Source organism: Chiloscyllium plagiosum, chromosome 36, assembly GCF_004010195.1.
Source record: "Chiloscyllium plagiosum isolate BGI_BamShark_2017 chromosome 36, ASM401019v2, whole genome shotgun sequence".
Taxonomy (NCBI): domain Eukaryota; kingdom Metazoa; phylum Chordata; class Chondrichthyes; order Orectolobiformes; family Hemiscylliidae; genus Chiloscyllium; species Chiloscyllium plagiosum.
In genome coordinates this window covers 32,347,572-32,374,186 of record NC_057745.1, presented here as the reverse complement: position 1 = coordinate 32,374,186, position 26,615 = coordinate 32,347,572, and the positions used below count along the sequence as shown (strand labels likewise).

The 26,615-nt window shown below is 41.4% G+C and overlaps 1 protein-coding gene and 1 long non-coding RNA gene across 2 annotated transcripts in view; one reads left to right on the top strand and one right to left on the bottom strand.

Moving 5' to 3' along the window:
• Positions 1 to 6,593: 6,593 nt before the first annotated feature.
• Positions 6,594 to 10,686, bottom strand: LOC122541090. The gene is made up of 2 exons (XR_006309517.1): positions 10,598 to 10,686; positions 6,594 to 6,833 (listed from the first exon to the last, which is right to left on the bottom strand). It is a non-coding gene; the product is annotated as an uncharacterized LOC122541090 (long non-coding RNA).
• Positions 10,687 to 11,829: 1,143 nt separating this feature from the next.
• The window catches only part of abhd17c (abhydrolase domain containing 17C, depalmitoylase), a 74,915-nt gene continuing 60,129 nt past the window's right edge, over positions 11,830 to 26,615 (top strand). Inside the window, exon 1 of the mRNA XM_043677618.1 lies at positions 11,830 to 13,612. Within this exon, the coding sequence (XP_043533553.1) occupies positions 13,050 to 13,612 (563 nt within the window). The 5' untranslated portion in view covers positions 11,830 to 13,049. The remainder of the gene's footprint in view (positions 13,613 to 26,615) is intronic.

The following is a 26,615-nucleotide window of genomic DNA, read 5'->3' as shown; positions in this document are numbered from 1 at the left end:
ATCAACATTCAGTTGTTTCCAGTTGAAAGCAGACCCTGCTGTTTTACAGTGGCAGGGGTGGGGAGGAGGGGCAGCAGCCATCTTTATGATGCACGTTACTGATTTTTTAGTGGGGTGGGAACATTGAATTTAAAAACACTATCATAAATGGGCTGAAAGCAGAATTCAAAATTGGGTGTTTTTGAAATTTCCAACATTAGAAGGCGCCAGGAACATGAAACTTATTGGTTTTAGTGATGGTGATTTCTGTACTGCAGAGGGATTTATTATTTTTCTTTTGAGAAAGCAAGCTACATGTTGCCTTTAGCTTGGAAAGCTAAATGGATCAGAAGAGTAGAAAAAAGTATCTTTGCAGCAGAAATTCTTGGTAGCACATGTGCCTTTTTTAGTGAAAATATTGGAATAATATCTAAAAAGGGATTTAACAGCAGCATCAATGAGTGCTATAATGATAATAAGTCACAATAGAATAAAATACATTAAATAAATTGCATGGATGACAAAAGATTGAGGATTGACATTGGCATTTTAAAAGAGATGCTGGAAAATGGAGTAATCTCATCTAAAGATAGGTGGGTAGCAGCAGTCAGGTGCCTGATTACTTTACAAAGGAACAAACTCTAACAAACTAGTATAAATATTGGAAAAAGACATTTGTAACTTAATGTACACTAACAAACTAGAAATTTATTATTTTGTTATTCTGCACAATATGTCATTTATATATTTTATTTGGCCATTTTGTGCCTTCTTAGTTGTTAGTTGTCAACCAACAATTGTGTCTGGATGTGGCAAGATTGCAGAATTATTATCCAATTCATAGATCATGGGGCCACTTTCACTTTTTAGCAGACACATGATTCTTTACCTTTGTTTTACCAATTTTGCATCTCATTTTTTAGTATGTCCTTGTGATACTCCTGGAATGGTCTCTCATACCCAGAGCTGTCACACTGGCTTGATGGTAATGATAGAGTAAAGGATATACCTGGCCATGTGGTTACAGATTGTGGTTGAATATAATTTTGCTGCTGCTGATCCAAAGCAACTTCATAGATGTCCACCTTTGAGCTGCTATATGTATTCAAAGACTGTCCCAGTCAGCAGTGATAGTGCTACACCACTTGATATAGGATGCCAGCAGAGTAAATATGGGACTTTGTTCACGCAAGGATTGAAGTGGGTACTCCTCATCAATGAATCAATGCTTCTGGGAGAAATTGATGATCATATGGTCAAATAGGATTTTCCTTCTATTTGGTTCATTCACTACCTGCCTGGGATCATTTTGCAAGATGTCCTTCAGGATTTGGCCAGCTCGTTCAAGGTGGCGCTGCCATCTATGTTTGGTAGTGGAAATTGAAGTCCCCACCCAAAGTGCATTCTTATTGCCCTCAGAGGTTTTTTCAAGTGTTGTTCAAGGTGAGGTCATACTAACGTATCAGTGGGAGCGTGTGGTGGATAATAATCACGAAGGAATTTTCTTACTTATATTTTATCTGATACTGTGAGATTTCTTTGAGTTTAGAATCAGCGTTGATTTTCGAGAGTATGGATACCTCAGTTTGTTGCTTGATTGACTCCAGATTAATTAATTAATTGAATGGAAATTCCATACTCTGCCTCGTGGGATTTGACCTCTCATCCCCTGAGTATTAGCTCTGGTATCTGGAGTACTAGGCCAGTCATCTTCCCACGATACCAACATTGCATCTTTTACAAAAATGTGAAAAGGAAAAGATTAGCAAAAGTAAATTAAGTCAGACAGGAGAAATTATACTATGTTACTTCCAACCCCATGTTGTTTCACGGTTGTAAACAGTCTCTTTCATGTGTTAATCATGTAAGTAAGTTCAGTGACTGGCTTTAGTTTGAATGATGTGATCTGGCATGATATGTTCTGCCATTTGGAAGGTACAAAACAGCATAGTTAATAATCTACTCTACCTCCTGAATAAAATATCACAGTAAAGGGCAAGGAGGCACAGAGCATAAATATCTAATCTTAGGGAATATGGGCTGTCAGTGAAAGTTGTTTTTTCCATGATCATGAGTAAGAAGGCTAATGAGTAAGAACACACATTGACAGAGAAATAATTGAAGCTAAATTAGACAAGCAAAAAGAACATTGAGCCGAGATTGGAACAGAAAACTATTGAATCAGTGGGCACTGCAGGAGCTCAACTATATTATTAATGCAAAATAGGTTATGAGTGTTTTGTTTTTTAAAAAAAATGTACACAGCTCTTTCAATGGGCCATTTATACCAGTGTTCCTTTCCTCCTGGGGGCATTTGTAATGATGCTTTTCTTTTATTGGTATTGGATTATCTCAGTGCCTCTCTACAGGTTGAGTTCAAAATGGCACTCGACACTGTATATGACCTAGGTAGGCAACACTTCAGTAACAGGGAGTATTGACTTAGGATGCTGAATTTGGTTTGTCGTGATGACTTTTAATCCAGAAATTGCACATTAAGAAAAAATTGTCATTGTTTAAAAATATCTTTGGAATCTATAGTAGATTTGAAAATGTTGAAAATGCACTTTTAAGAGTGCACACCAATTGTAAAATAAATTTTATAAAATTCTCCTTCAAGTAGACTTATTTATACAGCATCTTTCGGAGTCTTGGTACTTCCCAGAGCTCTTCAGATCAATTAACTATTTTTAACTTTAATCACTGTTATAATGCAGAAAACACAGCAGTCAATGCATATACTTCCCACAAACAGCAACCATGTAAACGAGCAGGAAACTTGTTTTGAGTATTGGTTGAAAGATACATGCTGGTCAGAAAATTGGAAGAACTTAATATACAATAAATAATGTTTCTAATTGTACTCTTCTGAAGTTGGAATATGCAGCAAGAGTTGTTTTCAGCATTAGACTAAATTGATTTACATTTCAAACCAGAGTAAATTATGTAATTCCACTCTTTTGTGCATGGTCCCCATCATCCTTTTTTTATTCAAAGATGGAAGACACGTGAGGCTCTGCACTGAGGAGATGCATTTGGAAAATTTAGCCAAATTCTCAAATTCTTTGGAGTAAGGTTCAGGGTCTCTTCAAGAGTGGAGTGGAGTGACACAATTCCATTCACTGTGGTTTGAAATGTAGATCAATTTAGTCTAGTTTATTGCTGAAAATAATCACAACATTACTTGTCTATATGGACTTCTGATCTAGATTGGAAAGTCAGATCAAGGTACAGCAATCTTTGGGGACTAGTAAACAGAAAAAAATACCTACTCCTATCATCCTGAGCTTTTGAAGTGAAAGTTTACTTTAACTCTACATACCTCTGTAAGATAATATTCTCCCAAAATGAGATAATCAAGGGCTATTTGATGACTGTATATGACTAGCAGTCTTAACAGTCCAACCAAGAGTTAAAGTCACTAGCAGATAACTTGCAATCACTGTTGTACATATACATTTATATAGCACTAAGAATAAATTTTTTATTTTACATTTTCTTCAGGTAGATCTTGGGTGCAGTTAAATCCAAAAAGTGATACCGTGCTTAAAAAAGTTAAAGATCACTGCATTAAATCAAGTCTACCCTCCAACGTGGACAAGGACCCAGTAATGGCTGCATGATATTCAATGAGCTAACCAATCCTTTTGACTCAGCAAACATTAAAGGCCTGTTGAAGGTACTGTCTAAACATGGCTTCCATGAAAAGATCAGCAGGGCCACCCATTCATTTCACGATGATATGAATGGTGCACAATGGTGCCTTATCACTGGTCTTTCCTGGCAACAAGCCAGGCCATATATTGGCTTCTGATCTATGTGCCATCTATTTTTCTTGGCCATGTTTTGCATGCACTCGAAGATTCTGACATAGGAGTGCACATTCAGTTCAGGATAGATAGGAATCTTCAGTCTTCAAAGGCTCAAGGTACGAAGATCAAACAAAAACAGAACTTCATGGAGAAACTCAGTAGGTCTGGCAGCATCTGTGGAGAAAGGGCAGAGTCAATGTTTCCAGTGACCCTTCATCAGAACTAGTAGTAGCAAGGAATAGGTGGTATGCATGCTGAAAACATGGGGTAGGGATATGGGGATAAAGGGATGAGAGATGGAGCCCACATGGAGAGAAAAAGAATTGACTGAAAAAAGGATGGATAATGGTGTGCCAGGGAACAAGCTGATAATAGGGACCAAATGTCAGTGAAAATAGGTTTGCTGTTCTGAAAGCAGCCCATACTGGGGTGTGGGGGTGGGTAAAGGACATGGAAGAAAGTACTCAGGCCGAAAATTATTGAACTCAATATTGAAGTCCTCAAGGCTGCAGGGTTTCCAAATGGAACATGAGGTGCTGTTCTTCCAGTTTGCGCTGAGCTTTGCTGCAGCACTGCAGCAGGCCTGACACAGAAATGTTGGCCAGGGAACACACTGCTGAGTTAAAATGGCAGGGAGCAGGAAGTCATTTTGTAGATGGAACGTTGGTGTTGCTGAATTTCTTCAGCAACTTCTGTTTTTGTTTCAGATTTCCAGCATTCACACTTTTCTGCTTTATTTTAGCTTTTTTTAAATAAAGGTCCAACAGTAGCTACTAACAGAACTGTTGCTTGCCAATATTGAAGCTTTCATCACATGCTCTGAAGGACATCCAGTTGCTTGTTCAATGCTTTGGCCAAAATTCAGAATGTTTCAGTTTTATAAGTCTAAAAAAGATAGATCTCATAAAAACCTGCTCCTCACCACAAATGCCAAGACTGCAATGCCACAACTCAGTTCTGCTACATTGGGAATATTCTCTCTAAAATAACCATGTTGGAACATTAAGTTGCCCATCACCTGTCAAAAGCAAGTTCAGATCACAGTGTTCAGCAGACTCACCCACAGGTTTTGGTGAGAACATGCAGTTTACCTAAAATCAAAGATCAAAGTCCATCAGACAGAGTTTCTCACATCATTTCACTATGGCTATGAGGCATGGACAACCAAGTTCATGGTGTCACATAAAGCAGCCAGATGCAACCCACTTTCAGTGCAATATCAAGTGACAGGATAAAACACAAAATTCTTGCAAGGTGCCACATACCTGGTATACAGACCATGCTCACCAGAGCTCAGCTTTGCTGGATTGGGATGTCCTTCACATGGAGGATTCCCACATACCAAAGTGCTATTACATAACCAAATGTGCATAGGAAACCACCCCAGAGGACATCCAAATAAGATTTACATACAGAGGCAAGGCATTCTGAAAAATAATCTCAGGATGCATAAGTTGGACATTACTACATGGGGAGAGAAATACAATCCTGGACAAATTGATAAGTCTCTGTGAACTCAACATTTGAGAAGAACAAAGTCACTTATTTACAGGACACGCAAGCACTCTCCAAATCCAGTGCTGTCACTCACGTCACCAACAATGATTTCATATGTAACATCTGCAATCAGATCTCAAATCAATGCTTAGTTTAATATCCATGATTCACTCCTTCAATTGGTCTCTGTTTTGTACTATTTATGCCAACAATATGCGAATGATGTAAGAGAAATTGGTGTTCTAAAATATATTAGTTACATTCAATTCTGCCTATAAGGGTGGGGCTTGTTGCAACATTTTTAAAAAGTCATTTAAAACAGTTCAAAGAGTAGTTCAAAAGTCAGTTAATTGGAATTAGAAGACTGAAAAACGTGAAAGCAGACTCCATTCGCATAAGAACAGTTTAGCTGAACTGTTCAGAAAGCAACTGAGTAACACTAGTTTTATTAGCTGGGGCCAAGTTAGATGTTAAGATCAATTGGGTAAATGTGCGCAATGAGAAATTTGGGAGACATTCTAGGAGTCTGGAGGCAGCTAAATGTTATAGTTGGGCTCGTAAGAAGCTGTGCACCACTAGCAGTTCAGAACTGCTGAGAATGGGGATTGAACATAAGCATTTGTTAAGGTATACTGTGACACAGTGGCTTTTGAAAGAATTTCAAAATGAAATATTTGAAATAAATTGGAAACTCTTGTAAAGTATTAATTTGATTTGATGACTTCCAGTGTCACTAATGTCTGGATTTGAACTGAATGAGCTTTATTGTCACATACTCACATATGCACAGTCAAAAGTTTACAAGTCACCACTTACAGCACTACCTTAGGTACAAAGATATAGAATTTTAGGTACAAAGCAGAAAAATAAGGAAAACAAATCAGTGCGATCTGTTTTGACTACATTTACTACAGGTCATTCTGCTATAACGTGTGTTTCGTTATCGCAAATTCACTATAATGCGATTGACGAATTGGGGACACTGTTTCTCTAGCGCGAACCTTTAAAGCATGTATTGGTTATAACGTGAAAATGGTGCTGCTATTACATGATTTTCTTATAACACAGGATCGCACGAGAACGGAACTACCAGGTTACAGCAGAACTTAATGTATTTAATATTCTTTATTGATATTCTTTATGGGGAGCTCAACAATATTTTTATCTATTACCCATATAATTTCAGGTTAATTCAGAATCTTAGAATACAAGTTGTATGTGCACATATTACTCCATCTTTTTATTTTGGATTCTGGATTGTAAATGGGGAAAATTGACAATTTTTTTTTAAAATCAAGGAGTTTGTTTACAACTTGTAAAAATAAAGCAAGTGATGCATGTGAGACAATGTTCTTTCTTTTGCACAGTGAATACAGAAACATCGACACCATCTGTTGTACGTTTAGGGATCCTTAGCGTATTAACAATTTTTTGAAGAGTCTGGCTGCAGCTTAGCACAAACCCTGAGAGTGACAATCAAACTGAAACCATCAGGAGACAGCTCCAACACAGCCCTCTGACTCCTTTGTTGTGTGTTCTCTTTCACTGTCAAAAGAGAGGCAAAACAAAACCTGACATTCAGAAACACTTAAGGAAATAATTCTAAAAGGGAAAGGAAAGATCTCCATGTCCAACTGATTAGCCAGTGAAGTAGACAGTTCGTTGCTTTGCAGATAACATTGTGAAAACATCAATAGGAATAAAGAGGATTGTGAGAACAACCCAGTATACTTCTGTGTGGAGAGTGTGGTGCTGCAAAAGCACAACAGGTTAGGCAGCAAACGAGGAGCAGGAAATTTGTCGTTTCAGGCAAAAGCCCTTCATCAGGAATGAGGCTGGGAGCCTCGGAGATGGAGAGATAAATGGGAGGGGGTGGGGCTGGGGAGAAGGTAGCTGAGAGTGCAGTGGGTGGAGGTAATGGTGATAGGTCAGAGGGGAGGATGGACAGATGGGACATGAGGGCGGTGTTGAGCTGGAAGGTTGGAACTGATAAAGGTTGGGGGGAGGGGAAATGAGGAAACGGGTGAAATCCACATTGATGCCATGGGGTTAGAGGGTCCCAAGGAGGAAGATGAGGCGTTCTTCCTCCAGGCGTCAGTGTTCAGCCACAGGGCAGTGGGGTTGGATGGTGCAGGTGCCGCCTTATGGCCGAAAATTTCAACTCCCCCTCCCACTCTGCCAAGGACATGCAGGTCCTGGCCCACCTCCATCGCTGCTCCCTCATCACCCGACACCTGGAGGAAGAATGCCTCATCTTCCTCCTCGGGACCCTCCAACCCCATAGCATCAATGTGGACTTCACCAGTTTCCTCATTTCCCCTCCCCCCACCTTATCCCAGTTCCAACTTTCCAGCTCAGCTCCGCCTTCATGTTCCATCTGTCCATCTTCCTTTCCACCTAGCCACTCCACCCTCCCCTCGGACCTACCACCATTACCCCCACCTCCATCCACCTCTTGCACTCTCAGCTACCTTCCCTCCAGCCCCAACCCCCTCCCATTTATCTCTCCACTCCTGAGGCTCCCAACCTCATTACTGATGAAAGGCTTTTGCCTGAAATGTTGATTTTCCTGTCCCTCATTTGCTGCCTGACCTGCTGTGCTTTTCCAGCACCACACTCTCGACCCTAATCTCCAACATCTACAGTCCTCACTTTCACCCAGTATACTTCTGTGGTCTAGACAGGTGATGCAGAAATGTCTTCTTATACTATGGATAGGGAAAAGTATAATCATTGTATAAAACTGTCTTTGGTGTTTTATTGGTGTTTGTATTTAGATATAAAGGAGTATAGCTCAAATGTAATAGTACTATATTTAGTAAATTAATTATTTAGTAATTAATAATCAATTAATCTTGTCATTTTGTTGAAGTATATATGATTATAAAATAGTTACTTTTGAACCTTATTACTTGAAGAGACTCAGGATTATAGCAGAATTGTAGAAGTGCACAAAAGGAGGCCATTTAGCCTATTGTGCCTGCACCAGCTCATTAAATGAACATCATTACTTACTGCCAATCTCCTGCCTTTTCCCTATACCCTTGCACATTATTTTTATCTAAATAATCATTTAATGCCCTCTTCAATGCTTCAAATGAACCTCTCTCTACTACATTTCCAGGTAGTACATTCCATATCCTAATTACTCATTGAGTGAAAAAGTATTTCCTCAATTCAGCTGTGCTTCATTGGCAGAACATTTTAAATTTACGTCCTCTTCTTATTCATTTTAAAAGCAGGATAGTGTTTCCCCAGTTACTTTATCCAGTCTGGTCATGATTTTTAAACTCTTTTATCAGAACCTCTGCCCTCATAACCTCATCCTTGGAACCATTCTTGTAAACTGCTTCTTCACCTTCTCTAATGCATCATACACTTTCTATAATGTGGCATCCAGAACTGTATACAATACTCCAGCTGAATTCTAATAAGATACTAAATGAGTATTTTGCATCAGCATTTATTGTGGAGAAGAACGTGGCAGCTAGAGAACTTGGAGAAATAAACAATTATATCTCAAAAAGTGTCCATATTACAGAGGATGAGATGCTGGACATATTAAAATGCATAAAAGTGGATAAATCCCCAAGACCTAATCAACTGTATTCCAGAACTTTGTGGGAAGCTGGGAAGTGATTGCTGGGCTGTTTTGTATCATCGATAACCACAGGTGAGGCATTGGAAGACTGGAGGGTGGCTAATGTAGTGCCAACATGTAAGAAAGGTGGTAAGGAAAAGTGAGTGAACTATACGCTGGTGAGCCTGATGTCAGTGGTGGCAAGTTGTTGGAGGGGACACTGAGGGAGAGGATTTACATATATTTGGAAAGGCAAGTTATGATCAGGAATAGTCAGCATGGCTTCGTTTGAATTTTTTGAAGTTACAAAGAAGACTGAAGACAGAGCGGTGGGCGTTATTTATATGGATTTCAGTAAGGTGTTCAACAAAATTCCTCATGGTAGACTGGTTGACCAGTTTAGATCACATGGAATACAGGGAGAGCTGGCCACTTGGATACAAAATTGGCTTGAAGGTAGGAAACAGAATGTGGTAGTGGAGGGCTGTTTTTCGGACTAGACCAGCTGTGTGTCGCAAGGATCAGTGTTGAGTCCACTGCTTTTTGTCAATTGTATAATTGATTTGGATGTGAATAGAAGACGAATGGTTATTAAGTTTTCAGATGACACCAAACAGCCTCACAGCACCAGGGACCCATATTCGATCCCAACCTCAGGCGACTGTCTGTGTGGAGTTTGCACGTTCTTCCTGTTTCTGTGTGGGTTTCTGTCAGTTGCTCTAGTTTCCTCCCACAGTCCAAAGATTAGCAAGTTAGGTGGATTGTCCATGCTGAATTGTCCGTATTCAGGGATGTGTGGGTTAGGTGCATTAACCATGGTTACAGGGAAAGGTTCGGGGAATGGGTCTGGATGGGATGCTGTTTGGAGGGTCGGTGTGGATTTGCTAGGTTGAATGGCCTGTTTCCACAATGTGGAGATTCCATGCAAATTGCTGGTGAGTTTAGGAATCGGGATGTCATGTTGGGGCTGTATAGGTCATTGGTTAGGTCACAATTGGAATATTGCATTCGATATTGGTCTCCTTGCTTTAGGAAAGGTGTTTTTAAACTTGAAAGGATTCAGAAAAGATTTTCAAGGATGTTGCCAGGGCCGAAAGGTTTGAGCTCAGGAGAAGCTGAATAGGCTGAGGCTATTTCTCCCAAGCGTCAGATGCTGAGGGGTGTCCTTATAAAGGTTTGTAAAATCACGAGGGGCATGGGTAGAGTGAATAGTCAAGGGTAGGGAAGTCCAAAACTAGGTTTAAGGTAAGAGGAGAAAGATATAAAAGGGACCTAAGGGGCAGCTTTTTCCTGCAGAGAGTGATGCATGTCTGGAAGTGGTGGAGGCTCCAACATTTAAAAGGCATCTGAGCAGGCATTTGAATAGAAGGGCCAAATGCTGGCAAATGGGCCTAGATTAGTTTAGGATATCTGGTCATCATGATCGAGTTGGAATGAAGGATCTGTTTCTGTTCTGTACATCCCTGAGTCTAAGTCTCTTATGCAAGTTCAATAATATTGTCACCTTGCTCTCATTCTGTATGTTCCTATTAATGAACCTGAGGATACTGTATGCTTTACATACTTCTCTACCTGCCCTGTCACCTTCAATAATCTGTACACTTAAACACCCAGATCCATCTGCTTATGTCTCCCTCCCATTAAGGATTATACCCCCTAATTTATATTGTCATTCAATGTTCTTACTTTCAAAATGTACATCTCTGCATTGAAACTCATCTGCATTTACCTGACCAATCCACCAACTTCTCAATGTCCTTTTGGAATTCCTCATCATATTTATTATTCTTCAAGTTTTCTGTCACTGTATCTTCTTGATATGTATAGTTGCTTTTCGTTTTGTGGGTTCAGCTTTTATCTCTTTGTCAATAAAATATTTGATTGTTTGAATGAAAGGTAGAAGAAGGGCTGAAGAAGGGCTAATGCCCGAAACGTCGATTCTCCTGTTCCCTAGATGCTGCCTGACCTGCTGCGCTTTTCCAGCAACACATTTCCATCTCTGATCTCCAGCATCTGCAGACCTCACTTTCTCCTGAATGAAAGGTACCACAATGATGGATCAGAATTCCAAATTATTACAGGTGTTCTTAATCCTTAATCCCAAAATTAATCCCAAAATGATTGCTACAGAGATAAAATAACTGTAGGTATAAATTCAGTGGCTGGCTGGCAAAACTTGTGTGGGACCAATGGGATGTAACATCTAAAGGTGACTAAGAAGCTTCAACCAGACTGGACTGTGATCTCTTGTAACTACACACAAGGGATTGACTATCTCTGCTCAATAGAAAGACTTCCTATGTGGATTATGCCCAAGACACATTTTGTTTTTCCCATTGAATAAACCAAGGACAGGATTAAAACTTGCTTCTGCACTGAATCTGGTACCTTCTGAACTGAACAAAGGTTACACCTCAAGTGCAAGGACGCATGTTTTATTACTCAAGGCATCAAATAGAAGAGCCACAGTTGGGGCACCATGTGCAGCTCTGGTGGCCACACTATAGGAAGGGAGGGTGCAGAGGAGATTCATCAGAATGTTGCCTGGGCTGAAGAGAGACTAGACAACTGGGGATATTTTCCTTACAGCAGACAAGACCGAGAAGGGACTTGATTGAGTATACGATATTATGAGGGGCGTAGAGAAGGTAGATAGAAAGAAACATTTTCCCTTCGTATAGGAATCAATAACAAAGGTGCAAACAGTTAAGATAAGAGGTTTAAGACATGGTGGCTCAGTGGTTAGCACTGCTACCTCACAGTGCCAGGGATCTGGATTTGATTCCAGCCTCAGGTGTGTAAGGAGTTCACACATTCTCCCTGTATCTGCACAGATTTCCTCCCACAGTCTAAAGATGTGCAGATTAGGAGAATTAGCTATGCTAAATTGTCCGCAGTGCCCAAGGACGTGCTGGCTAGGTGCATTAGCCATGGGAAATGCTGGGATAGGGTAGGGGGATGGGGCTGGGTGGGATGCTCTACAGAGGATGGAGTGGGCTAAATGGTCTGCTTCCACACTGTAGGGATTCTATGATGGAAGTTTCAAGAGGATTTAAGGAAAATGTTTTAAACCTAGATGATGGTAGATAGATGAAACTCATTGCATGAACGGGTGAAAACAGCTGGAACCATCATATTTGAGAAGTACTGACATGAATACTTGAAATGCCATACCAAATAAGGCCATGGGCCAAGTTCTAGTAAATGGGTAGAGAGTAGATAGCTGCTTGAGCACTGGTTCAGACATAATGGAACAAAATGACCTCTTTCTACGTTGTAAGAACTCCAAGTTCTGATGATAGGTCATTGGATCTGCTTCTCTCTCCACAAGCTTACTGAGCATTTTCAACATTTCCTGCTGTTTTACATTATGAATATTTAAAATACTTTGGGACATCCAGAGATCGTGAAAGTTGCTGTATAAATGTAATAATTGTCCTTTTTTGGATGATAGACTCACATCCACATGTCCCTTTGTTAGTGCTGGGGTGACGCTGACCCCCGAGTGACCCGGAAGTGCTGGCTGGCTGGCCGGCCTACTTGGCAGGAGAAGCTTCGTTGATGGCCGCCGTTATGTGGAAGGCTCCGCTTCAGCAGTGCCTCAACGCCTCTCGATGTTAATTTCAGCCACACACCCGTCGTTACCGGACAGACGATACCCGACAAGAAGCTCTCGCCACGGCTACCAACATGGGGCGACCCAACCATTGACCGATGCTCAGGAGCTGCATCCGTACCCGCCCTAACCACGCCCAACACTCGACCCGCCTGTTCCATACACCCCGACCCTCCTCCTAGTCACCGCCCACAGCGAGGTCGGCCCATCCTGCGCATTGAACCGCCCCGCCCCTCCAGCTAAACCCCGCCTACTCTCAACCGCCCTCTCACCATTCGAGAACCGCCTCCTCCTCTTGGACCCGGCAAAACGTCTCACGCTAAAGCCCCGCCCACTTCACCCCGGCTCCGCCCCCTCCCTATCTCGCCACTCTGCTCCTGTTTCACACCCATTCAGCAAACCGCCGACTGGACCACGCCCCGCCCACCGAGCGACACCGCCGCTTAGACCCCGCCCACCCCCGTATTGTCACGCCCTCCACATCTCCGGCTTCTTCCCGGGCTCGACATCCCCCTCGTAGGTCCCGCCCATCTCGCTCGCGCCTGTTTCCTGGCAACCGTCTCCCATGCCGACTGTGGCCGGGGAGCAGGGAGACGAGGAGCATTCCTCGTCCTCCTCCTCCTCCTCCTCTCCCTCTCCCAACCCCACCCCTTCCCCCAGGATGAATGGCTTCTCGCTCGGTGAGCTGTGTTGGCTCTTCTGCTGCCCCCCTTGCCCAAGCCGGATCGCGGCCAAGTTGGCCTTCCTGCCGCCCGAGCCCACCTACACGGTGCTGACGGAAGAGTCGAGCAGCCTGTGCAGCCTACACCTGTCGGAGCGGGCCGACTGGCAGTTCTCGGAGCGGGAGCTGGAGCTGCTCGAGGTGTTCTTCGTGCGCAGCGGGCGCGGCAACCGCCTGGCCTGCATGTTCGCCCGCTGCGTGCCCGATAGCCGCTATACACTGCTCTTCTCCCATGGCAACGCAGTGGACTTGGGCCAGATGTGCAGCTTCTACATCGGCCTCGGCAACCGCATTAGGTGCAACATCTTCTCCTATGACTACTCGGGCTACGGGGCCAGCAATGGGAAACCGTCCGAGAGAAACCTTTACTCGGACATTGAGGCGGCGTGGACGGCACTCAGGACAAGGTCAGTGGAGCAGGGTCAGAACTGGAGGGTCCGATCTCTACTGACTGCAGTGTGCCACTGAAGAGACTGCATCTCTGAATACTTATCACACTGTTGCTTGCCCAGTGGGTTTAAGGAGATCTAAATTCCAACAGCTACTATTGATTTGTTCAATTTAATTAAGCTTTCAGAAAATGGTACAATATATGTGTCATTTCAAACACTTATTGGTATATAGTAATCTGCAAGGAAGGAAATAAGTGACTTTGGACCTATGGTACCCAAAGATGCTTACCACTGGAATTTTAGAACATAGAAAAGTACAACACAGAACAGGCCCTTTGGCCCACAATGTTGTGCCGAGGTTTAACCCTAACGTAAAATATAGTAACTTAACCTACACACCCCTCAACTCACTGCTATCCATGTGCATGTCCAGCAGTCGCTTTCGGGCATTAGCCCTTCTTCAGGAAGAAGGGCTAATGCCCGAAACGTCGATTCTCCTGTTCCCTAGATGCTGCCTGACCTGCTGCGCTTTTCCAGCAACACATTTCCATCTCCTAATATCTTCAAACTATGACTCCTCGTACTAGTCAACCCTGCCCTGGGGAAAAGTCTCTGGCTATTGACTCTTTCTATGCCACTCATTATTTTGTATACCTCGATCAGGTGTCCTCTCTTCCTCCTCTCCAGAGAGAAAAGTCTGAGCTTATTCAACCTTTCTTAAGGCAAGTTCTCCAGTCCAGGCAGCATCCTGGTAAACCTCTCCAAAGCCTCTGTATCTTTCCTATAGTAGGGCGACCAGAACTGGACACGATATTCCAAGTGTGGTCTCACCAGGGACTTGTAGAGCTGCAGTGAAACCTCGTGGCTCTTAAACTCTATCTCCTTTTTAATGAAAGCCAAAACACCATATACTTTCTTACCAACCCTATCCACTTAGGTGGCAACTTTGAGGGATCTATGTACTTGCACACCCAAATCCCTCTGTTTCTCCACACTGCCAAGAATCCTGTCTTTTAAGCTTATGTTCAGAATTTGAGTTCGACCTTCCAAAATGCATCACTTCGCATTTATCCAGGTTGAACTCCATCTGCCATTTCTCAGCCCAGCTCTGCATCCTGTCTATGTCATGCTGCAGCCTGTATTAGCCCTCTATACTATCGACAACACCAACCTTTTGTGTCGTCTGTAAATTTACTAATCCACCCCTCAACCTCCTCATCCAAGTCATTTATAAAAACTACAAAGAGCAGAGGCCCAAGAACAGAGCCCTGTGGGATCCCACTCCACACTGACCTCCAGGCAGAATACTTTCCATCTACAACCACTCTCTGCCTTCTGTCAGCCAGCCAATTCTGAATCCAGATAGCCAAATCTCCCTGTATCCCATACTTCCTGACTTTATGAATGAGCCTTTCATGGGCAACCTTATCAAATGCCTTGCTGAAATCCATATATACCACATCCACTGCTTGACCTTCGTCAACCTGCCTCGTCACCTTCTCAAAGAATTCAAGATTTGTGAGGCATGACCTGCCCCTCTCAAGCCATGCTGACTGCTTTTAATCATACTTTGTCAAATAGTCATAAATCCTATCCCTCAGAATTCTTTCCAAAACTTTGCTGACCACAGACATAAGACTGACTGGTCTGTAATTGCCAGGGATTTCTCTATTACCTTTCTTGAAAAGAGGAACAACATTCACCTCCTTCCAATCCTCCGGTACGACTCCCCTGGAGAGTGAGGAGGCAAATATCCTCGCTAGGGGCTTAGCAACCTCTTTTCTCGCTTCCTGGAGCAGCCTAGGATAAATCTGGTCTGGCCCTGGGGACTTACCAATCTTAATGTTTTCCAAAATTTTCTCACCTTGTGTTGGCTTGTTTTGGATTACTTTGAGATTAACTGCCAGAATTAAGAACTTCATTATGGTTGCATTGTGCAACTACCAAGATAATAGAAAGTGGTCTGGTTCAATTTTATTTTAAATTAGTATTTCCTAATTCCTTTTCAACTACAAACAAGTAGCTGAACAAATACCTAGCATTCTTCTCTTGAGAGTTGAAGGTTGCAATCCTACTCCATCTGATGCATCTTTGTGAAATGTACAGTGGGAGTGCAACAGACCATAGGCTACTCATTAGAGAGAGATTGGTGATGGTTTGACCTGAGAGTCACCACACCTCAAGTGAAGCGAAAGGTTGAGAAGAGCCCTTCATGGTAACCTCTGCTAGTGTGAGAATTGAACCCAAGCTGTTGCCATTACTGTGCAGTGCAAGCCAACATCCAGCTAACTAACCCCCACAGTGGAACTGCTGCCTTGTCAAAAACTCCACCTTTTGGGTGAATCACAAGGTGGTTCCATTGGAATGTAAAAGATTTTGAGCTTTAATTCAGGGAGAATTGTGTATTCTGGTCAACAAACTTTCCTCAAGCCCCACCAAAAACAGATTAAACGATCATCTACATTGTTTGCTTTTGTGGAATTGTGCTGCGTACAAACTGGCTGCTGTGTTTGCCAACATGGTTTAGAACTTTGTTTGAACAATTAGTTGATTATGAAGTGATTTGGATATTCTGAGTGTAAAGGAATAACATTACAAGGCTTAATAAAAGTGGCTTCCTGATTGATATATTTTTTGAAGTGCTACCACTTGAATTATGTTGGGAATTTGCTCTACGTGTTTCATTTTCCTGAACTCCATATTACACTGTCTCTAGTTCCTCGCTATTTTATGGCTGAATAGATTCTGACGCAAAGTTGTAGCATCTTGATGAAAGCTTCATATTAGGATTCTTCCCAATGCTTGTCTGATGGTGCACAGTACAAAAGTGAAACATGATTAAACAATGTTGCACATGTGAAGGGTACTTGTCCATTCTATGGCAGACCAACACTTCTTTTTTTGGCTGAGAGTTATAGACCTTTGCAGCACAGGTGGACATTTAATTCATTATTTATTCATTCAAGAAATGTGGGTGTCACTGGCTGGCCAGCATTTATTGCATAGCCCTGGTTACCCCTGAGAAGGTGGTGATGAGCTGCCTACTTGAACCGCTGTGGTCCTCTTGGTTCAGGGTCACCCACAAAGCTGTTAGGCAGGGAATTCCAGTATTTTAACCCAATGACAGTGAAGGAACGATGATATATTCCCGAGCCAGGGTAGTATCTGACTTGGAGGGAACTTGTGGGTGAAGGTGTTCCCATATATCTGCTGCCCTTATCCTTCCAGATGATGAGGAAGTGGTGGAGGCTGGTACAATTACAACATTTAAAAGGCATTTGGATGGATATATGAATAGGAAGGATTTGGAGGGATATGGGCTGGGTGCTGGCAGGTGGGACTAGATTGGGTTGGGATATCTGGTCAGCATGGACGGGTTAGACCGAAGGGTCTGTTTCCATGCTGTACATCTCTATGACTCTGTGTATTGTGGCTAAGTAGCTATCCAACTTAATCTCACCTTCCAGGCTGTTGATGCATAACCTTGTAGCTTATTCTATTTCAAGTGCACATCCAGGTCCTTTTTAAATCTTATTACAGTTTTTAAAACCCTTTCAGTGAATGGCATCCAGATCTCCTCCACGCTCTGGGTGACAAAGTTTTCATCAAAACCCTTCTATAGCTTCCAACCTCTTAGCTTAAATCCTTAGCAATAAATCTCTAAACCAAGGAGAATTGGGCAAGTCTATTCATTCTATCCAGACATCTTAATTTATGTTCTTCAAAGAAGTCAACTTTCAGCCTCAGTTATTCCAAAGAAAATTAATCTTGGTTTAACTAATCTTTCCTCATAACTAAAATTCTCCTGTCTAGACAACATTCTTGGACATTTTCTCTGTGCTGTATCTAGTGCAATGACATCTTTTGTAAAGTGCAGTGACCAGAACTACACATACTTCTGCTCTGGTCTAATTAATGGTTTATACATATTCTGCATGATATCCCAGCTCTTATATGCTGTGCCTCAGTTAATAAGTTATCCCATATGCCTTCTTGACCACCTTATCCTTTGTGGCAACCTTTAGTGATCTGCAGAATCCCTACAATATAGAAACAGGCCATTGGGCCCAACAAGACCACACCAACACTCTGAAGAGTATCCCACCCAGCCCATTCCCCTACCCTATGAACCTACATTTCCCCTGACTAATGCACCTAATCTACACATCCTGGAATGCTATGGGCAATTTGTATGGCCAATTCACCTAACCTACACATCTTTGGACTGACGGTAGCCCCGAAGAAACCCACGCAGACAAGGGGGGAATGTGCAAACTCCATGCAGACCATTGCCCGAGACTGGAATTGAATCCTGGCCCCTAGCACTGTGATACAGCAGTGCTAACCACTGGGCTACCGTGTATTCTAACATTTAGCATGTATTCACTTGCGTTGTTAGCCTTCCCAAAGAGCATTACCTCTCACTTCTCTGGATTAAATTCCATGTGTTCCATTTGGCCATCTCACCAGTCCATTGATCTATTCATGTAGTCGACAGTTTTCTTCAGAACAAGCCACCCTGCCAATTTTTTTTTGCTATCTACAACCTTTTTCATTGTTCCCCACACCTTCAAGTCCAAACCTTTGTAATTTATCAAGGCGTATATATCAAAGCCATGTAGTACTCCACTAGAAACTACTTTCCAGTCACAGAAATACCCATCCCAGCCAATTTTAGACCCAACTTGCCACTTTGTCTTGAATCCCATGGAATTTTACTTTTGAGATCAATGTCTCGTGGGACCTTGATTAAAAGCCTTGCTGGAATCCATGTATGTGACATCAACTCACCTTGTTGCCTCTCAAAAATTCTATTGTTAGTAATTCGCAACATTTTTGTGATGAATGCTTCTGATTGTCTTTGATTAATCTGTGTCTATCGACATGAAAGGGTATCTCTCAGAATTCTTCCCAATAATTTTCCTACCACCAGGAGCGTAATAACTCAGCTGATCCCTTTCTACCTTTTTAAATTAATGGTACAATGTTAGCTATTCTCTGGTCCTCTGGCACCATGCTCATTGTGTAAAGTTGGTAATTAGAGTGTTAATTATTTCTCCTCATGCTTCCTTTAGCAGCTCAGGATGCATTCTGACAGGGCTAGGGGACTTAACAAGTTTCAAATGTTTAAGCCACTTAATTCTTCCTCCTTCAATAAGCTAATAACATTTTAAATTCCTCCTTGATCCCTATGTCTATATTGTCCCCAGATACAAGAACCAATAAGAACATTAAGAATCATACCCAATTCTCCACACTGAGGTAGCCCTTATGATACCTAATAAACCCTATTCATTCTTTAGTTATTTCCTCTCTGAAATTATCAAAGAAATCGGGATTTTTTTTATTTTACTTGATGTTATTTTTTCATGCCCACTCTTTCCTTTCCTCATTTCTGTTTAAATTATTTTTTTTTAAAATTAATTACTGCATTTGTAATATTCCCCTTAGACTTTCCATAGTATTGATCCCTCAGTTTCAGACATGAGGTTATTTCGTTCCTTTATCCTTTGTAAGACGCTAAATGTCTTCAAGGCCGAGATTGATAGATTCTTGTTGTCTCGAGGAATTAAGGGCTACGGGGAGAACGCTGGTAAGTGGAGCTGAAATGCGCATCAGCCATGATTGAATGGCGGAGTGGACTCGATGGGCCGAATGGCCTTACTTCCACTCCCATGTCTTATGGTCTTATGGTCTTATGGTATTTAATGGAATACACTCACTCTATTCTGAACACTCAGTATCTTTTCCTTGACCTGGCCAGACTTACCTTCAAGATAGCTGGTTTCTGTTTCCTTTACCATGCGCTGACAATATTAAGGCTATTTCATTCCCTACAAGGTGCTTCACAATTTCTTAACCTAAATTTCTTCCGAACATGACATCCATTTTGATTAGGGTTAGTCTGAGGTGAATCACTTTCTCATAAATAAATATACAGTAAAATTGGCCCTGAGAGAGATCATATATTAATCTCAAGGAAGACAGAAAATATAACTTCCGACAGTGATACTAGGTGTCCAGTTTGACTAGAATTTGTTTTGATTAGAAAATGTCCAACTTGTAACTTATTTTGAAAGTAAATAAGAAATGGAGTTGGGAGATTCTCACATCTTGCATTGAATAAATAGTGGAAGTGTATAACTTCTGGATTGGATGCCTTGATACGTTAGTAACATCCCACTGTCTTTGTATATTACTCACTACTCAAGGCAACCGTGTCACATTTAGACATTTCACTTTATGAATGTGAATGAAAACAATGTTTGAATAGTTGTACTGTTTCACTTGGAGTTGTAGATGAACAGTAAATTCAAATTCAGTTCTAATGTGGCAGATTTATCTAATAAGATTATTGTATTATATTCAGAGCCTAAAACATCTTCAGAAACACAACCTTAACTAAATTTTGCATATTATCCTGTACTGAACATCAAAACTTTTGACACTGTACAGAAATTTCATCAAATTGAAAGCTAGTAATAGCTTGGCTGTAGTCTGTCGCTTCGAAAGCTAGAAAGAGGACAGTGGTCTGCCTTCAGGAGAGGTTTTCAGTTTCAGCTAAAGAGGTACCCTCCATAATTACTGGAATGAGCTAGCATCTTTTTAAGAAGAAGAATTGCATGAAGCCCAACCACCCCTTTTAGATTTGCGACATAGTTCTGTGGCATCAGTAAGGTAACTCGTTTCTATTTTTGCATCATTTATATTGCTTGGAAATAGCAGTGCAGGAACCAAGTGAATGGTTGGGCAGAAGTAATAATGTGTGACAAAGATATTAACAGAGTTGTGTAACAACCTCCTTCAGTCTGCCTTCTCCATGCACCTTCTGTAACCTAATAGGCAGAATAAAATTCAGTTCCTAAATCTGTTTCATACAAATGTTAGTGTTTAAGCTTCAGAACATTGAATGTTGCATTTCATTTGCATTGTTTTGAGGTTTGATCAGCATATTTTTTGCAAAATAAGTTTTTCATGTGGGAAACTAAAATCAGACAGACAAATTCAAATTCCAGCTGCTTGAAATGCAATGACTTATTGACTCTTGACAGATTAGGTAGATCTAACAAAATCCTTAATTGGAGAAAAATAAAATTACAATTGCAGCTGCAAATCACGCTATAAGGTACAGGAATTTTATTAATCTTGTGACATAGCTGCTTCTTTAACAAGGTTATGTTGTCCTTGGCTTTTTGTTTTCAGAGAGGTCATGAATGACGGTCTGTGAAAAGTCTGGGGTTGAAGGGTTTTAGGGCCAAATTGTTAATTGCTAACAGTTACTGACTCGGGCAGAAGCCTTTCAAGTTTAAAAAAAAAAGTAGTACAATGAAAGGGGACTGGCCAGTTCACCCAACTCCGCTTTTCTCTGGTTTGGTTTGGTTTTAAACAGTAGCGTGGAAAAAAGCTGCTGGACCAAAGAAGCTGGCTTGAATCATCTAAGAACCTGTGTTTGATTTTATGTTTTGTGCCAAGGGATGTTTATGGGGATTGTTACAAGTATTTGGAACAGCATCATTAAGTTGGATTTTCGGAGTGATTAAGTTATTCGATATTCTGTTTTCTATTGTTTGTGTTTCATTCAATAATTTTGTAAATAAATTCTGTTTTGTTTAAAACTATATGGTTTGACCAGCTGATTCTCTCCTGGAATATCCACTTTACACCTGCTTAAAACAACTAACAAAGTTAGGGACAGGGTAACCTTGTTGAAATGTTTTAAAGGGCCTGGCCTGGTCCATAACATTCTGGTTAAAAAGAAGACTTGCATGTTGAAATAAGTCATACTTCGTACCACTTGATTATCAAGTTCTTTGTGATTATATAACTTTCCTTGGTACTCAGTTTTAAAGATTTCTTTTGTACATTAAATACTGGGCATCAAAATATAAGAAATAACAGCTAAGCTCACCTGGTTTCTTTCATGTTTGAATCCGATTTTGTTGGTTTAAGCGTCATTCTGAGTCTTAAGCATATAATTTTGCTGGCACAATAATGGAAATCTTGAGAGTATGTTTTATTATTGCTAATGCCATCTTTCAATGAATTTGAACAGAAACCGTGCATTCCAATCTGTTGTGTGAAAAAATTCTCTAGCAGTGTTTGAAAAGAATTGACTTTCTCCCTAAACTAATATCGACAGTCACAGGTGAAATGCTGGAAGATTAGAGAGTGGCCAATGTTGTGCCGCTATTTAAGGCTGCAGGGAAATGTCTGGGAATTACAGATTGGTGAGCCTAACGTCTGTCATGGGTAAGCTGTTAAAGGAGATTCTGAGAGATAGGATCTATAGGCATTTGGAGAGGCACGGACTCATTTGGGATAGTTAGCATGGCTTTATGTGGGGGAAGTCGTATCTTATAAATTTGTTTGAGTCTTTTTTGAAGAGATGACCAAGAAAGTCAGTGAGGGCAGTGCAGTAGACATTGTCTACATAGACTTTAGCAAAGCTTTTCACAAGGTACTGCATGGTAGATTGTTGAATAAGGTTAAATCCTCTTGTCCAACCCTGCATTGTAGAAAACTCGTGCTTTAGAAACAGTGCTTAGAGTTGGCGATGTAATCGCATTACAGCCAAACATGTTTAAAAAGTTAGCACTTTTGAAACTGTGTTCCCAATTTGTCAATCACATTACTGAATTTGCATTAATGAAACAAGCATTACAGCAGAATGATGAGTATACTGGATAATGAAGAGGGTTATCTGGGAATGCAGCGAGATCTTGATCAACTGTGCCAGTGGGCTGAGGAATGGCAGATGGAGTTTAATTTAGATAAATGCAAGATATTCCATTTTGATAAGGCAAAACAGAGCAGGACTTACATAGTCAATGGTATAGCACTAGGGAGTGTTGTAGAACAAAGAGATCTAGGGGTGAAAGTTCACAGCATCTTGAAAATGGAGTCACAGATAAATAGGGCAGTGAAGAAGGCTTTCAACATGTAACTTTCATTGGTCAGAGTATTGACTATAGGAGTTGAGACATCTTGTTGCAGCTGTACAAGACGTTAGTGAAGCCACAATTGGAGTACTGCGTGCAGTTCTTGTTGTCCTACTGTAGAAAGGAAAGTATTGAACTAGAAAGAGTGCAGAAAAGATGTACTAGGATGCTACTGTGGCTTGGTTTGAGTTATACGATTATGTTGGATATGCTGGGACTTTTCTTTTACTGGAGCTTAGGAGACTGAGGGATGACATTTGTGGGGGTGTATAAAATCATGAGATGCATGGGTAAGGTAGATAGCCGACAGCTTTTCCCCATGGTAGGAGAGTCTAAAACTAGAGGGCATAGAATTAGAGACATTAGGGACATTTAAGCAACTGCTGGACAAGCACATGGGCGGCAGTAAATTGAAGGGTGTGTAGGTTAGATTGATCTTAGATTAAGATAAATTCTTAGCACAACTATTGTTCTCTTGTTTAATGTGAGTCCAGAGGGGCAATTTTTTATTTTGCAGAGGGTGGTAAGTGTCTGGAATGGGCTGCAGAATTAGTGGTGAAAGCGAATACAAATTAATTATTTAAGAACTATATAGACAGGTACATAAGTTGGATAGGTATGGAGGGATATGGACCAAATGCAGGCCAATGGGATAAGTTTTATATTGTGAAAACTGCGTAGCATGGGCAAATTGGGTCGAAGGGTCTGTTTCTATGCTGTAGACTTGTAAGTCTTTAAGAATCCAAGATGTTAAAAATCAAATTGCAGGAACAATTCTAAAGAAGAGTCGTATTGGACAAAAAATATGAAATGTTTCTCATTTCACAGATGCTTCTAGTCCTGCTGAATTTCTCCAGCACTTTGTTTTTATATCAGATTTCTAGCATGTGAAGTATTTTGCCTGTGTTACCACAAAGAAAAATGGCTTTTTATCATGTTTGTAGTTTGGTCGTCTCACCATGACCAAATTGGCCACCCAGCTACCAGCCATACACTGCAGAAATACTGTACTTTGTTAGCTGTAAGGTGCTGTGAGATGTCTAGAAAATGAGCTTTTATCATTTCTCACCAGGGACATTGTGGAAGGAGTAAGTATTTCCAGGTCTAATGTAGCAGTAAGCAGATGCAGTCCAAAGTTACACTACTCAACTTTTACAAGTGTGTGTGATTTTTCTTTTTCTTCAGTGATCATACCTGTCATCCATAACATCCATAATCTCATAACACTGTGTGGAGACTGTGTGGAGTTTGCACGTTCTCCCCGTGTCTGCGTGGGTTTCCTCCGGGTGCTCCGGTTTCCTCCCACAGTCCAAAAGATGTGCAGGGTCAGGTGAATTGGCCATGCTAAATTGCCCGTAGTGTTAGGTAAGGGGTAAATGTAGGGGTATGGGTGGGTTTCGCTTCGGCGGGTCGGTGTGGACTTGTTGGGCCGAAGGGCCTGTTTCTACACTGTAATGTAATGTAATCTAAAGTGATTGCTGGGCCTCTTGCTGAGATATTTGTATCATCGATAGTCACAGGTGAGGTGCCGGAAGACTGGAGGTTGACTAATGTGGTGCCACTCTTTAAGGGTATTAAGGACAAGCCAGGGAACTATAGACCATTGAGCCTGATGTTGGTGGTGGGCAAGTTTTTGGAGGGAATCCTGAGGGACAGGATGTACATGCATTTGGAAAGGCAAGGACTGATTAGGGATAGTCAACATGGCTTTGTGTGTGGGAAATCATGTCTCTCAAACTTGATTGAGTTTTTTGGAGAAGTAACAAAGAAGATTGATGAGGGTAGAGTGGTTGATGTGATCTATATGGACTTCAGTAAGGCGTTTGACAAGGTTCCCCATGGGAGACTGGTTAGCAAGGTTAGATCTCATGGAGTACAGGGAGAATTAGCCATTTGGATACAGAACTGGCTCAAAGGTAAAAGACAGAGGGTGGTGGTGGAGGGTTATTTTTCAGACTGGAGGCCTGTGACCAGTGGAGTGCCACAAGGATCGGTGTTGTCATTTTGTCATTTACATAAATGATTTGGATGTGAGCATAAGAGGTACAGTTTGTAAGTTTGCAGATGACACCAAAATTGGAGGTGTAGTGGACAGCGAAGAAGGTCACCTCCGATTACAACAGGATCTTGATCAGATGGGCCAATGGGCTGAGAAGCAGCAAATGGAATTTAATTCCGATAAATGTGAGGTGCTGCATTTTGGGAAAGCAAATCTTAGCAGGACTTATACACTTAGTGGTAAGGTCCTAGAGAGTGTTGCTGAACAAAGAGACCTTGGAGTGCAGGTTCATAGCTCCTTGAAAGTGGAGTCACAGGTAGATAGGATAGTGAGGAAGGTGTTTGGTATGCTTTCTTTTATTGGTCAGAGTATTGAGTACAGGAGTTGGGGTGTCATGTTGTGGCTGTCCGGGCCATTGGTTAGGCCACTTTTGGAATATTGCATGCAATTCTGATCTCCTTCCTATCGGAAAGATGTTGTGAAACTTGAAAGGGTTCAGAAAAGATTTACAAGGATGTTGCCAGGGTTGGAGGATTTGAGCTATAGGGAGAAGCTGAACAGGCTGGGGCTGTTTTCCCTGGAGTGTCGGAAGCTGAGGGGTGACCTTGTAGAGGTTTACAAAATATGAGGGGCATGGATAGGATAAGTAGACAAAGTCTTTTCCTTGGGGTCGGGGAGTCCAAAACTAGAGGGCATAGGTTTAGGGTGAGATGGGAAAGATAGAAAAGGGTCCTAAGGGGCAACTTTTTCAGACAGAGGGTGGTACGTGTATGGAATAAGCTGCCAGAGGGAGTGGTGGAGGCTGGTACAATTGCAACATTTAAGAGGCATTTGGATGGGTATATGAATAGGAAGGGTTTGGAGGGATATGGGCTGGATGCTGGCAGGTGGGACCAGATTGAGGGATATCTGGTCGGCATGGACGTGTTGGACCGAAGGGTCTGTTTCCATGCTGTGCATCTCTATGACTCTCTGACTCTAAATACATTCAAATATGTTAATGACCAAATTATGCCATATTTCGACTATGATTTTAATATTGTTGGTCTTAAAAATTACATTTTTCCACATAAACGCATTTGTGCAATTGTAAAGTATTTCAGTTGAGTGTTGTAATCTATTGTTCTTTTCCAAAAAGGACAACGATAAGACAGGCTCTCGTACCAACATTTTACTTTAGCAACAATTCATAAGAACAGGCATGGAATAGAGGGATACAGATTACGTGCAGGGAGTTGGATTTATTTAGTGCATCATGGTTGGCACAAACATGCTGGACTGAAGGGCTTGATCCTGTGTTGTAATGTTCTAAATATTGTTCAATGAAAACAAGGTAAACATCTGCAAAAGAATGCATTCAATGTGCCAGATTAAAATATATATGCTTTGCAGTTTACATCAATTTCTAGTAAACAATTATTAATTCTTTGTATACTATCACTACGAAGAACGAAGGTAACTTGTCAGCCAAAAGTGTTTTCATCACTGCAAAAACAAAAAACTTGTTTCTTAAAATTCCGTATTCAATCATTGCTAGAATACTAGTTTGTTTTTGCTTCTGAATCAAGGAGCAAAACTCTGTTCATATTGGGGGTGTGTAAAAAGAGAAAGAGACCTGAGGCAGCAGGTGTACTGGTGCTCACCTTTGACACCATCAGGCCCCGGAGACTTATCAACCTTCAGACCTAACAGTGTCTCCAACACCAAATCCTGGCAAATATAAATTCCCTTAAATTCAGGTCCTTCAGCCACTGTTACCTCAGGGAGATTGCTTGCGTCTTCCCCAATGAACACAGATCTGAAGTATCCATTTAATTCCTCTGCCATTTCTTTGTTCCCCGTAATATATTCTGTAAATAGGACAGGTAAGGGACTGGGTTTGGCAGTTAGCATCATCGAGATGTAATTAAGGTAAGGATCCTGAGATAGGCAGTTAGCATCACTGAAAGGAGCAGGTGAGATGAAGACTCTGCCATGCAGTATGATGTATAGCTTGATGAACTGATTGAAATTGGTTTTTGCTCCACACCAGAGAAAGTAATTATCTCAAAACCATGAATTGCTGGAAAAACTCAGCAGG